General features: G+C 35.3%; 2 protein-coding genes across 2 annotated transcripts; one reads left to right on the forward strand and one right to left on the reverse strand.

Moving 5' to 3' along the window:
- Nucleotides 1-125: 125 nt before the first annotated feature.
- On the reverse strand, nt 126-3583 carry LOC112179390. Its single transcript, XM_024317787.2, has 5 exons — nt 3353-3583; nt 3113-3139; nt 2893-3015; nt 1964-2219; nt 126-1451 (listed from the first exon to the last, which is right to left on the reverse strand). The coding sequence occupies exons 1-5, from the start codon at nt 3406-3408 to the stop codon at nt 633-635; spliced, it is 1281 nt and encodes a 426-aa protein (XP_024173555.1). The 5' UTR covers nt 3409-3583; the 3' UTR covers nt 126-632.
- Nucleotides 3584-12506: 8923 nt separating this feature from the next.
- On the forward strand, nt 12507-13367 carry LOC112175560 (SART-1 family protein DOT2). Its single transcript, XM_024313244.2, has one exon. It carries the CDS (start codon nt 12507-12509, stop codon nt 13365-13367), a length of 861 nt encoding a protein of 286 aa, XP_024169012.1.
- The last annotated feature ends 261 nt before the right edge of the window (nt 13368-13628 follow it).

The following is a 13628-nucleotide window of genomic DNA, read 5'->3' on the forward strand; positions in this document are numbered from 1 at the left end:
CTAGCATCACAAATTCATAGATGATACATGCCTAACCATCTTAGAATATGTGAGCTAATTTGGTTTTTTTTCTTACTTTTGTCCTTTTTTTGTGGTTATGGAGAGAGATTAGTAAGCATGAAACTTCATATAAATAGACAATGACCAAATCATGTGTTATATTCCGTCAGGGTAGCAGAAATTCATTTTGAGAAACGAACTCAGCTTCGCTCATACAAGTATGTTCCTAGATAACGTACAGGATATGATACATAATCAACGGCTAAGTATACCACTAAACTATTGCACAACAGATTCACTTTCTACTATTTAGATGGTAGTTATAATTTACAAAATTCCGTTAGCAAAATTAACATTACCTCATATCACCAGGAAAAGTTAGGTCTGAGGTTGTCAATTTTTATGACTTCCACACCACCTTCATTACTGCCAGCATAGGGTGGATTACATTACAAACCATAGGAAACACTCCTACCTCATTTCTCCTGGATCATGATATCAAGGATCGTAACCCTAGTTCTGTTCTCACTTAATCCAAGCAATACCAATGTGCATGTTCCCTTGATTTTTTCTTTTTTTCTTTTCTGGTGTCTGTTCGAATGTGGTAACCATAGGCAACTTGAAATTAGGAGTCAACTTCTACAGTATATCCTGCCTTCAGCATCCTCCTTGATAATTTTATTAAGGCTATCAGGAAAATCACCTGGCCAAAAAACGACGTCACTCACAGAAAGAACCATTTTTGAAAGATGATCAGCAGCCCTGTTAGTTTCACGCCATGAATGAGATACACAGTGCTTGTCAAATTTCTTTAGAAGGTCCCAGATATGCTTCAAACAGCTACCAGCCTTCATACTGTAAGGCTGATCTCGATTAATTGTCTTCACAACGCTCAATGAATCAGACTCAACCCATATTACTTTAATCCCAAGCCCCGAGGCAAGAACAAGGCCTCTCCATATAGCCCATAATTCAACCGAGAAAATATCATCCCCTAGAGCTTTAGAGACAAAGGCACATATTGGTTCACCCTTATAATTACGAAGTAGACCCCCAAAACCAGCATTTCCTGATACTACAGATCCATCAGTATTTAATTTTGTCCATCCAACCTCTGGCTTTTTCCATCTGCACAATCTAATTGGTCTTAGAATGCCACCCCATTTTTCCAAGTTGGCTCTAGCAATTTGATTCAAGTTATCAAGTAAAACCCTTCCATTTGTTCTCTTCAGCTTCAGGGAAGATTTGTATCCACCAACGGGGACCTGTCTTACTCGTAGTGCTTCTACTTGCAAGACATGTTTCTTACCTTGGATGTGCTCCTTCAAACAATTTTCACTGCTAGCGTTAATTAGACAAAGAGCACAGCTCCACTCCCTCTGAATTTTCTTTGGACTACTTGGCAAAGCGCTCTCCCTTGCTATTGCTTCAGAACTGGACGCCGGTATTCCCTGCAAATAACAATGAAAGTCCTCATTAGAAACCTTGATGACTTGAGTCATGAGAAATGATGTATCTGCAATAAGAATAGTACTCGGCTAGTATTTTGTCCGTTTCTTTTTCAGTAAGACTGGTCAAAAAAGAGGGAGACCTTTTTTCCATGACGCCTTTGCAATTTATATTTTCTAAACTACACGCCTGAGATAATGCAAAACATGGTTCACAGGTATAAGTATGTTCGATTTGTTTTGCTCAAGTCGATGTTGCACTAAATGTAGACAAATTTTCAGGTACAAGTCAATACAACAAGTAAGGTCATTCAACTAGTAAATTGTGCTAATGGGTATATACAGTTATACACAGAGGTACAATGCAGCCAATTAAGAAGTCAAAACAGTTGACCAGAAGGATTCTTGGGGTATGCATAGAGAAACAAGTTAATATGAAAAATAAAAGTATTCAGAGGATTGGTGTGCAAGAATCATCAAGTTCTCAATGTCCCAACATAAGGTTGCAAGCTTACCTGAAATATGACAGGTTTTGCTAATTCTTGTGGTTCCATGCTGATAACACTTTTATCAACCACATCAGGGTAGCTGTCCCGCCTCGAAAATATACCTTTTACCCTTGGTATGGACAAGAAGTTCCATTTCCAGATAAATGAATACTCAGAAATATAGGACCTGATAAAATGCTCATACAGATAAGAAGCACCATGGAAGTAGGGTAACACCAGAAGGACCGTAATGACACCCTTTGTATAAGGCCAGAGTGGAAGCCTGTCATTGAAAACAATGAAAAAAATTAAATGGTTTTATGCTTAATAGAAACATATAGCACAATTGAAATTGAGATCTGCAGAGTAAACACATAACACATATGAACCAGCATACATGGACAGATATCAATTAAGTTCACGCGTGAGATTTTGGTGAAACCCATGTATAATCTAAAACCAAGTTGTGTGGTTTCCACGTAAATCATGGTAATACACTAGAGGTCAAAGCCTGTTCCCAAGTAAAATCCAAATGGGCTGACAAAGAAAGCAGAACATGAAACCCCAGATTACTGCAAACAAGTAAAATCCTTTTTTTAAGAACAATAAGCATCATCAAATACTGCAAAGCATGATTTGAATTTGCATACATTCAACAATGAAAGTACAATGCCTCGTTTGGGGATCAAGTGTGTTGTCGAAAACAAACATAACTTCATAAAATCTTTCTTTTCCAGATAAATACACAAAATTGACCGCTCTAGTGCATTTATCAAAATTAGAGCAAGCTGCCCCAATAACAATTTTTTTTTTTTTTGAGAAGCCCAATAGCATTAGTAAAGTGAATATAAAACGAAACATGATGAATTCTCCTCAAAAAAAAAAAAAAAAAACGAAACATGATGAATTCTTTATTTATCTATAAAACACACAAAAATCGAAGAACCCAAAATTACCAATAGAAAAGCTTTGCAAGCGTTGACTCTGAGATTTTGTATAAAGCAAACAAAACCCAGTAAGCAAGACATCGCTGATTTCTGGAGTGAGAGTCACTCTGAACGGCCTGAATGGAAGCATACCTGATTGAAACCAGAAATAAAACTCCCCTCAATTCCATAGTAATCATGAATCAACATTTCAAAAAAAAAAAACTGAAAAATAGAAAAAGTTACTTACAGGGCATAAACCAAACTAAACGAAGGCCTGCACATCAAGAGCAAAACACGAAACAAGCAAAGTCAGGATCTTTTCACTGAAATTTCAAACCTTTCATCAATCACTATGTGCGTGCTAAGTTAAAAAAGTAAAAAAATTACCATATTCATAGAATGCAATTACCCAAAAAGTCTCTGCATTTCAAGAATTACAGACTGAAAATTAAACTATGCAACAAAAGACGAGGAAAAAAAGGCATACCAGGAAAGAACAGTGAAAAACTTTGCTGAGAGCTTAAGAAAAACTAGCCAACCCATCAGTGCAATGTGTGTTCTGTTTCAAACAGGTTTTACAAGATCAAGAAGCAGTTTGGCTTTTCTTTTTTGGGTTAAAGGAAGTGGGTTTTATGTTTTATTTTTACTGAAAGCTTAATGATGAAGAGATTTAAGAATCGACGAGGCAGTGAGGTAGCGAAGACTAAGAGTCAAACTGAGAAAAGTGATGAACGTTGGAACCTACCACGATGCATAACTATTGGGCCTCCCCATTATTGGTCTTCAGTCTTGACCCTTGGGATTTCTTGCAATTGACTTTAAGAATTTTTTTGACAGAACAAAAAGAAAATTGCTCTCGTACCATTAAATGCTTTACTTAGTGATATAAGAATAAGAAGGAATTGAACGCAAGTAAGCTTCATTTCCTTTTTAGACGTGATGCAAATGGTGTGACATATGGATTGACACATCTTGCTAGTGTTGATTACTTAAATGATTATTAGTTAGATGAGACACTTGTGATTATCCAGGTTGTTCTCTATGAGGATGCATGTACTAGTACTCGAGGTTTAGGTAATATGTCCCCCTCCCTGTACAATTATCCATCTATTATTAATAATAATTCTGGGCGTGGCGGTGAGTCTCCCAGTTAGGTTGGGTTCTAAACCCTTTTTCAAAAAAAAAAAAAAGGATAAGACTAAGTGATTAGACATTAGCTTTGGTAGTGATTTTGTATGGTTTGCTTTTATTTCTTTTTCTATTTGTTCAAGGTAGTTCAGAGGCACCTCCTGAATTAGTGAATTTTTCAATAAAAAAATTCAATTATCAAAAAAAAATTTATTTTATTTTTCTAATAAAAAAAGTCAGTTTTAAAATTTTATAATTAAAAGATTATACAATTAATAGTCACAAATATTTAAAAAGTTATTATTTACACTTTTTATTTATTAAATAATTTAGATGTTTTGAAGTTTTGTCTATCCAAATAGTAATATTTGAAAAAAGCTATGATTCACCTTGATTTTTTCTTCAAAATTTATGTTTTAGAAGTCATATTAACTACATATAAGTTCTATAAATGACAAATATCAATCCATGTTTTACATACATATTTTTCATTACATTTCGTTTTAAACACGTATGTATCGAAAAAATTGCCGTTTCCGTATTTTATGGCCTAATTTTCAAATTATTTTTCACTAAAAGTTACCGAGTTATTGACGTATGTATTTTTAACATTTAATTACTGTCCCGAATATTACTAACTATGGTTAAAAGTTAAGTTGTGAAATCACAATCTATTATTCTCTTTTATAGCTAATATTGAAAAATTTATAATTATGACAAATTTATTGACAAACAAATCATAAACATAAAATAATTGTAATTTAATAAATGCGGTAAGAGTCACTCTGTGGCGTCCTAAATTGGCGGCGCTGTACGTGCGACTATTGTGCGGAGGAGGTGAAGATTGGGCCTAGGTTGGGCCAGTCCTATTGGGCTTCGGGGCTAGGTCTCTTCCTTTTTGGGGTTGCTTTTGTTTTAGCTAGGGTTTTTTCCAGTGAGTACCCATATTTTCTAGTGGGCATCGGCCCGGTCTATGCATGTTTTATTTAGTGATGTGTATTTTGTCTATGCTTAGTAGGAGCTCTTTTATGAGCTTTTGTAGAAGTATTTGATTCTAGCCTACCACAATTGCGTGCTTAATGTTTGAAATTAAGTAGAATAGATTGCCTACATGACAAATTATTTTTTATTAGTATAGACTACTCAGTGCTCAAAACAGTGTTAAACAGCGTAGTTTGTTTTATACTATTCTATACCCAAGTTAGGGTCATATTTGAAAAGTCCATGAATCACTAAAGTTCACTTTTTCTCTCCTCATATTTAGAAGGTTCAAGCGTATTCATATGTTAGGAGCTAGTAGGGAGCATGTTCCCCGAAATGCTGTCTAAAGAAGTCAAATAAGGTAATGTATTGAAAATGCCCTTGGACTTGGGTTGTATAATGTGCAGGGAGCTTGTTTTAGGTGGAGATGTCAACACTGAGTCCCTCCTTTAGAAGGTAACTCTCTGGTTCTCTTTATATTTTAGCCCCAAAGTGTTGTTTATCGTACAAGTTAAAAAATTAAGAGTAATAATAGGTGAACTGCCTTTTTAATTACTACATGCATCTCATCTTATATAATGGCTGATGTAGCAGAAAGTTTAACATATCATAGAATTTAAATGATGTGACTGCCGCATCAACTGATCAAATGAGATGCATGTGGTTCACCTAGCATTATTCAAAAATTAATTTAGTGTTTAATCAAGTCCCCATACAACTTAAATCAAATAATCTATCTATATGTTGTTACTGGAATAGAACCCATCAGAAACCTCTCATTACTTGATCCTTAAGTTATTGGTTTATATATGATCACCTTAATTGAGTTAGAGTTCAAGTAGAGAGAGCGAGAGAGAGCTGAGAGTCAATTACTCATTTAATCATACTACTTCGTACTCAATATAACATTAAACCAAGAACAATGAAAAGAAGCAGACAACAAAAAGCAATGGGGGATTAAATTAAGAAAACTAATGCCAGTTATTTGTTCTCTTTATTCATGCATATTTATTTTCTTAATTTGGTTAGATCGATATGTCGAAGTCATCCAATTTTTCAGCAGCGCTGCAACTTAACTTATGCAGACCCACTAATACAAATCCATTGACCCACAAAGATAGCATTGCAATTCAGGTTAGGGTTGATTGCGAAGAACTCATCAGCGCTCAGACCGAACGCCTGCATGATACCACTGCACTGATTTGTAGGTTTTATCCCATAAACAGAGTCACACTCTGGCTTGCCATTCCCACCTACACCATAAAAATTAAAACAAGCTAGCTCGATCAGCACAACCAGATTTTGATTATCGATCAGCGATCGATAATAAGATAAAACTTTAGCCTTATCTATAGATAATTGCTTACCGCTGATGAGTTTTCTGCTCTCAACGGAGGAGATGATGAGGAAAAGACAGAGCACAAGAGCCACATTGAGGAACATGTTCATCTTGTTGTTGGAGACAGTCAAAGCCATTGTTGCTTTATATGCACGTAACTAATTAACTGCAAAGTTTTCTGTAACAAGTTTACTCTGTGAGTGATTGATCGATGGTTTGAACGACAGTGGAGAAGTAAAATCATATTTATAGTGTATGTGCCGCCTCGGTTGTTACCGGCCGGCCGGCTTTTCAAAAGTAAATTTGTCTAATCAATCTTTGTGGAATCAGGTTATGGGTATCGGATTGTTGCGATTTGAGCAGGCTTAGCCGCCTCTGTATCTTTGCCTGCAGACTAAATTTTGTTTTTTACCTAAAATCCTGTGTCATTATAATAGAGATCATAGATGGCAATAGCCGCATCGATCACTCAAAGATTACACATGTGAACAACCAAATATGATGATCCAATTATATAAAAGATGTGTGACGTTTAAGTTTGTGCAAAAATACAAAACTAAATACGTACCTTTAACGGAGACATGAAAAAGCTTTTCATTTTCATGGAGCAGATATAAATTTGTGAAGGGTTTAGCATTTTAGAGTCATCATATTCTTTGAATGCAATCACTTTGAATTCTTCTCATATGCAAACACTACATAACTATTTTTCATGATCCACATGTTCCTCTCCATTTGAGATACGTACATACCAAAGAACAGAGATTGTCTCAAACTAGTTAGCTTAAGGCCTCTATACAAAAGGGAGGAGAAAAAAAATGGCTGTGTTGTATTGCATTAATTAGTAGAATATATAATATTGTATGCGAAAATTCTATTGTATGATGATAAACTGAAAAGGATGCTGTGAAGTGTACATTAAGCATGAGTGACACCAAATCATTTGATGACTTTCAAGGGCTAGCTAGGCCAAAAGTGGCAAAAGAAAAATATTACACCGGACTACTGGAGGGGTTCCAACATGACAGCCTAATTCTAGCTGAATTTCCTCGAAGTTATAATACCTTGCCTGTCTAACCACTCTCTTATTAATAAAAAAATTAAAAATTGAGATTACAGTCAAAGTAGTAGACTAAGTAGTTAATTGTATCTTGCCTCATAATTATTTTCTCTTAATTTGTTTATACAGTATCCAATTTGTATCCTAATTACTTAGAAGGCAAAGTTAATCCCTCGGTAAAATAATAGTGATAGGCAGTTCTGTATGATTGGCAAGTAAACATTCACCATCAGAGACCAAGTAATTAGCTAGACCTACCAAGGCCTGCAGTGATCGAGCAATCCAATGCGATTAAACTTACCGTGGGAATCAAATGCAGTAACAAATACACAATTAGTCTGCTTCTTGATTCAAAGAATCAAATTTAGCTAGTGTTGTTAGCTATATATATATATGTATAGTAAAGCTATGGTATGTTAATATTTCTCATACATCAACTATTGTTACCACTTTGAGGACTCGTGTTACCACTTTGAGGACTAATATTACTCTTTTGAGGACTCATACGGTAAACTAAGAAAATTTACCACTTTAAGGACTCATGTGGTAATTAAGAAAATTTACCAATTTAAGGACTCATGTTATCACATTGAGGACTAATATTACTATTTTGAGGACTCATTTTACCACTTTTAATGCAATTGTATGCATGTCATATATTAACACATTGTAGAATATATGAGTCCTGAAAATAGTAATATTAGTCCTCAAAGTGATAACATGAGTCATTAAATTGGTAAATTTTCTTAGTTACCACATGAGTCCTTAAAGTGGTAAATTTTCTTAGTTTACCGTATGAGTCCTCAAAATAGTAATATTAGTCCTTAAAGTGGTAACACGAGTCCTCAAAGTAGTAAATATAGTTGATGTATGAGAAATGTTAACATATCATAGCTTTACCCTTATAACCAAAGTTCCAAAGAAAACAGAGCCTTCGCTTCTATACTTAGAGAAACAAGAACATGGCCAAGTCGAGCAACAAAATGGCAATAGCTCTTAACTTGATTCTGGTGGTTTCTCTGATGATTTCTATATCCGAGTGTAAACAACTTGGAGGTACTTAGATTTCTCCATTTTCATCCTAGATAATTTTACAAATATTTGTTTTTGGACATTAATTTCGTTGATCATTAACATAGAAGTGTGCCTGCAGTTGGAGTAGATGGTTTCGACGCTGATTGCAATACCGTCCATGGTGCAGAGTTCGGTGATTCCTGCGAGAGTGTTGTTGAAAAGTTCGGATTAAGCAGTCTAGAGTTCTTCCTTTCCATCAACCCTAATAGCAACTGTGACCCCTTTGAGGGTCAATGGCTTTGTGTTGATGGCAACCCAAACGAATGATTTGTAACGTATTCATCATTTTCAAATGAGCTAAGTGTTAAACCTAATTGTTTTAATAAAGATGATCGAGCTAGCTCTGAGGTGGCCCCTCCTCAACGTATTATGAGTGTTTCTTAACGTTGTTAACTCTTAGATGGTGTAGTTCATCGCCTTGTCAATGGATAATATTCTATGCAAAGCTGCAGCAACTGTTACCTTTGATTGTTCCTTACTGTATTACAGAACGGATTATCTAAGCTTCTCTAGTAGTTGTGCGAAAGGTTGTACCCTTTTTCTTTTTTTCAATCAATTATTTACTAACCATTGTATGCACTTATTACTCATTTTCATAGTGATTATAATTGACAACAAAACATATACAATGACAAATTATATCATCTTCAACAAACTTAGATAGACTGAAGTTTAGATCGATGTTTTAAGACTAGAATGATCTTAACATATACACAAGCAATGTATCCCATAAGTCCATATATTTGTGGTTAGGTGTGCTTTTATGGCCTTGTTGGTTAAAGCAGATGAGATGAGTAAGTGAGTAACAATAAAATGCGTTGCTACTTCAATTTTTTAGCAGATTTCCGAGATCGGCTTGAACATATTCATTACCTGTATCATAGCTAGTTTGGGAATTGCTTGTCACTACGTTATGACCTTCACAGATTTTACAAAAAACAAACATGTTACTCACTCGCAGTGTTATCACTATGTTTTGTACGAGTGATGAAGAGCAGCTTCTCAAAGAACAAAAACATCATAGTCGTAGAGGAGTTAATATCAATGGGTCTTGCATTTATTTGGGAAAATAAAATATATATATATATATATAAAATATATATATATAAAATATATATATATATATACACACACACACACATATATATACAGCCCTTCTTGAGTGCGGACGTCCGCACTTTTTGCTTCGGTGCGGATTTCCAGTTTTTCTCCACTTTCCGATCATATTTTCACATCTTAGCCGTTCAATGTTTAGGTCCTAATGTATAGATCATCTCTGCAAAATTTCAGCCAATTTGGTGATCGTTAAGGCATCCAAAACTGCAATTTACCATTATAAATACGAACGGTTCCGGTTTGACAGATTCGGTCCATTCGTGTAAATTGCAGTTTTGGATACCTTAACGATCATCAAATTGGCTGAAATTTTGTAGAGATGATCTATACATTATGAACTAAAAATTGAATGGTTAAGATATGAAAATATGATCGGAAAGTGAAAAAAAATGGCAAATCCGTACATTTTTGCTTCGGTGCGGATATCCGCACCTGAGCAAAGTTATATATCTATATATATATATATATATATATATATATATATATATATATATATATATATATATATATTACGGCTTCAGTTAATTGAAGAGCTAAGCTTTAAGAAGCACAGAGGATTAGGCTTAGGATTGGGTCAAAGGTACAGTCCGAGGCATCTTACCTTACTTTTTAGTGACTTCTTCTTCTTTTTTTTATAGTAAAAACGAAATTTTTTCCCCACCCGACCTAACTCATGATGTTAATGAGATATTGAGATGTGAACTGTGATTTCCATTGTATCAGTTATTTTATATAACCAACAAGCCACAACACAAAGTAACATTGATTTTTTTTTTCCTTATGGTTAACGTTGATTTTGATATTGGGTTCATTAAATCAGGTAGAGTTAAAGACTTAAAGGTGGAATTGAGATATCCTCTTGTCATCAGTTGAGGAGGACCAATATGGACTGGTTTAATTCCATTTTGAACATTTTGAACTTACAAGTACAACTAGAACAGTAGAAAACCAAAGGCAATTAAATTGCCAGATTACATAAAGAAAGAAGAAAAAAAATTGTACGCTCTCAAATCCGGTGAAATAAAAATTGCACTCAATTAAGAGTTCTTATATCTTCCGTGAAGCAAATGGTATAGCTAATAGATTAGCTGATCTTGCTAGTACAAATTATCTTTATGATGTATGGATAGAGGAGGCTCTTGTTTTATTCAGGATGTCCTCTATGAGGATTTTTGTAACTGCACTTGAGGTCAAGGCCCTATGTCCCCCTCGATGCATATTTTTAATACAACAAATCAAGCATGGGGATGAGTCTCCCAGCTTGGTTAGGTTTCAAACCCCTTTCAAAAAAAAAAAAAAAAAAAGCAAATCACGTGATAAAGTTCAAAACCAAGATTCAAGCCCATACACCTAGAATTACTCCACAAAAGTTCGATTCTCATTTTGTATTCTTCGTCAATTGGATTCCCAAAGAACTTATGCTGATCCGTCACAAGTCTCACAACCTTACAGTCATTGGTAATATAATCAAATGTGAACCCATGAGAAGCATCATACCCATCAACAGTCTTAAAGTTAACAACAGGCTTGGGAAGCATTACCACCTTTCTGATAAAGGGATTCCATATCATGAAGTTGTAACCATACTAGTATATATCATCAGCGAGGCATACCAGCCCATTACAAATGCCGACCACATAATTAAACAATCATGCATTATACATTTTCCTAGCTAGTTTCCTTTGATATACCAAATGGAATTCATTCATATGGAAGAAATGTTATATCTTGCAGTAGAGACCCTGAGCAGTAGTAGGAGGTGAGTGCCAGGGCGGTTATTCAAGTTGATTGTGCGGCTGAGGTGGGCAAGAATAAAGCTTGAGTTCTTAATCATAGACCTCCATGACTTGCACACTGAGGTGCATTTGACCAAAGATTCTATGTTATAAGTTATAACAACTTCCTGAGGAAGATAGTTTGACATTGCTTCAGTTTCAGTCGATAGCTGCAATTGCAGAGAGACAAAGTGATATAGGATGTCTGTTTTAATCTTCCTTCAATAAAGTTCTGAGGATTTTTATTCAAAAAATAATAATTCTAAGAAATTTTGAAATCAGTTACTTTCTTGGTCTAGGCTGTACAAATTTGATCTAAACTAGCACAAAAACTAACCACATTGACAATAATATAGTCTTTCACACAACAAAACTGAGGCATGGGATGATGGAATTGACAAGTTTCCGGCTAATTGATTTTTTGACGGTAACTACATAATGCTGCGCATAATTATCACTGTTTAATTTGGGCTGGGTGAATTAAAGCCCAACCAATGAAACTCGGCTTTGATCCAGTGTGTAACGGCCCGTTCCAACCCTAACAAGGTCCAAACAAGTTAATTAGATGAGTTAACAATCTTCAAGTTGGATCTCCTCAAAAAAAAAAAAAAAAAAAAAAAAAAAAGAAGGATTGATTTAAAAGGCGAACATTTATTTCACGGAACTATGCTATCTGTTTTTTAATTTTTTTAATTATTGTTATATTTTTTTTATTTTTTTAAAAAAACCTTAACTCACTCATTCTTATGAATGCTGGTGAGAATCGAACTCAGGATTTTTATAATGTTGAAATGAAACTATGCTATTGAATGTATGCAAATAAGAGAATATTAAAAAATAAAAGAGAGTTTGAAATTTGAATATGCATGTCAAAACTGGCTTGCACCAGACTCTTCAAGTTATTTTCCAACAAAACTATTGTATCACGATAAAACTATGGATAGTTCTTTTCCTTAGATTAGAGCCCACGTACTTTTTAGCTTTCCAGATTACTGGAACTGAAACGTGGACTTTCCCAGTTACTTCGGACTTTCCAGATTACATATACAACCGACCCTTTGGTCTCAATAAATTAATTGCAACCTCAAAGACTTAAAGCCCCTTTCTCCGTTTTCAAACCCAAACAAGTCCCTTCTCTTAGGTTTTAGATAGCGTTGTTGAAACAGACATGGAAAGCTCACAATCAAGGTCTCAAAAATCATGCAAGTATCGCACTAGGATGAACAATAGCCAATTAGACGAGAACGATTGTTGTGATGATGGTCTCGTCTTTTCTGATGATATTGATTATCATGAGGAGAGAACAAGGAAACTCAATATTCTTAAAAAGAAAGAAGAGATCGTGAGCGGTGTAAAGTCAATCGCACTCCATGCCGCCACCGCAATCCCCTCCGGCGAGTCATCTTCCCCCAAGGTTGAAATATCATACATGGACACCTTTGTCTGCGGCCTCCAGCTTGATCATCATGATGAATATTCTCACAACCATAAGCCTCAGTTTCTAAAGCAAGAAGCTGATTCTGAGAAATTAGAAGCAAAAGACGATGCTGATGAATCAGAATTAAATGAAGATGGAAATCGAGTGGTAATCAAGGATGAGAAAAAATTTCCGGCTGATGGAACTATACGTGAAGCTGCCATTGGAAAAGGGTTATCTGGTGCCCTAAATTTGCTCAGAGATCGAAGAACCCTAACAGAAGAAGAGGAGGGCAAGAAAAAGAGAAAGCTCGAGACGACAAGTCATCATCATGTAGCTAAACCTAAAAGGTTACATGATTATCAGGAAGAGGATATTCGAATTGAGAGAACCGATGAGTTTGGGGGAAGCTTGACAGAGAAGGAAGCTTATAAGAGATTTTGTCATACCTTTCATGGGAAAAAATCTGGGGCAAGGAAGCAAGAAAAGCGCATAAAAAAATTCCAGAGAGAACAGAAACTGGAGAAGGATACACCATCACTCTTTGCGGAGAGGATGAAGGAGACTCAAGCTCGACTCCAGACACCCTATATTGTCCTCAGAGGAAAATAAATCTTAACTGATCGGCTGGGGGTTTTTTGGGACTCTCCTTCTTTTTCTTCGATTTAGGGTAGGGTTATACTTATCAGTATTCCATTAATTGTATTTCTTGATTATGTTTGTTTCTGTTTATATTTTCTAATAATGATCTGACACACACATTTTTGTTCTTGTACATTTTGCTTTTGGTGATAGCTGGCCTGCCATGAAGGGGGATGCAAACTTCAATTGGTGATAGCTGGCCTGCCATGAAGGAAAGAAATCTATTTCTTT

Source organism: Rosa chinensis, chromosome 7 (assembly GCF_002994745.2).
Source record: "Rosa chinensis cultivar Old Blush chromosome 7, RchiOBHm-V2, whole genome shotgun sequence".
In the NCBI taxonomy this organism is placed as follows: Eukaryota; Viridiplantae; Streptophyta; class Magnoliopsida; order Rosales; family Rosaceae; genus Rosa; species Rosa chinensis.

Bases quoted from the DNA above. Each gene is read 5' to 3' on its own strand.
- LOC112179390 (XM_024317787.2), bottom strand. From the start codon at position 3,408: ATGGGTTGGCTAGTTTTTCTTAAGCTCTCAGCAAAGTTTTTCACTGTT. The intron at 3,140-3,352 runs GTATGCCTTTTT...CTTGATGTGCAG, and splicing joins TTTTTCACTGTTCTTTCCTG to GCCTTCGTTTAGTTTGGTTT. The intron at 2,220-2,892 runs GTAATTTTGGGT...TTTCAATGACAG, and splicing joins CTTGCAAAGCTTTTCTATTG to GCTTCCACTCTGGCCTTATA.
- LOC112175560 (XM_024313244.2), top strand. From the start codon at position 12,507: ATGGAAAGCTCACAATCAAGGTCTCAAAAATCATGCAAGTATCGCACT.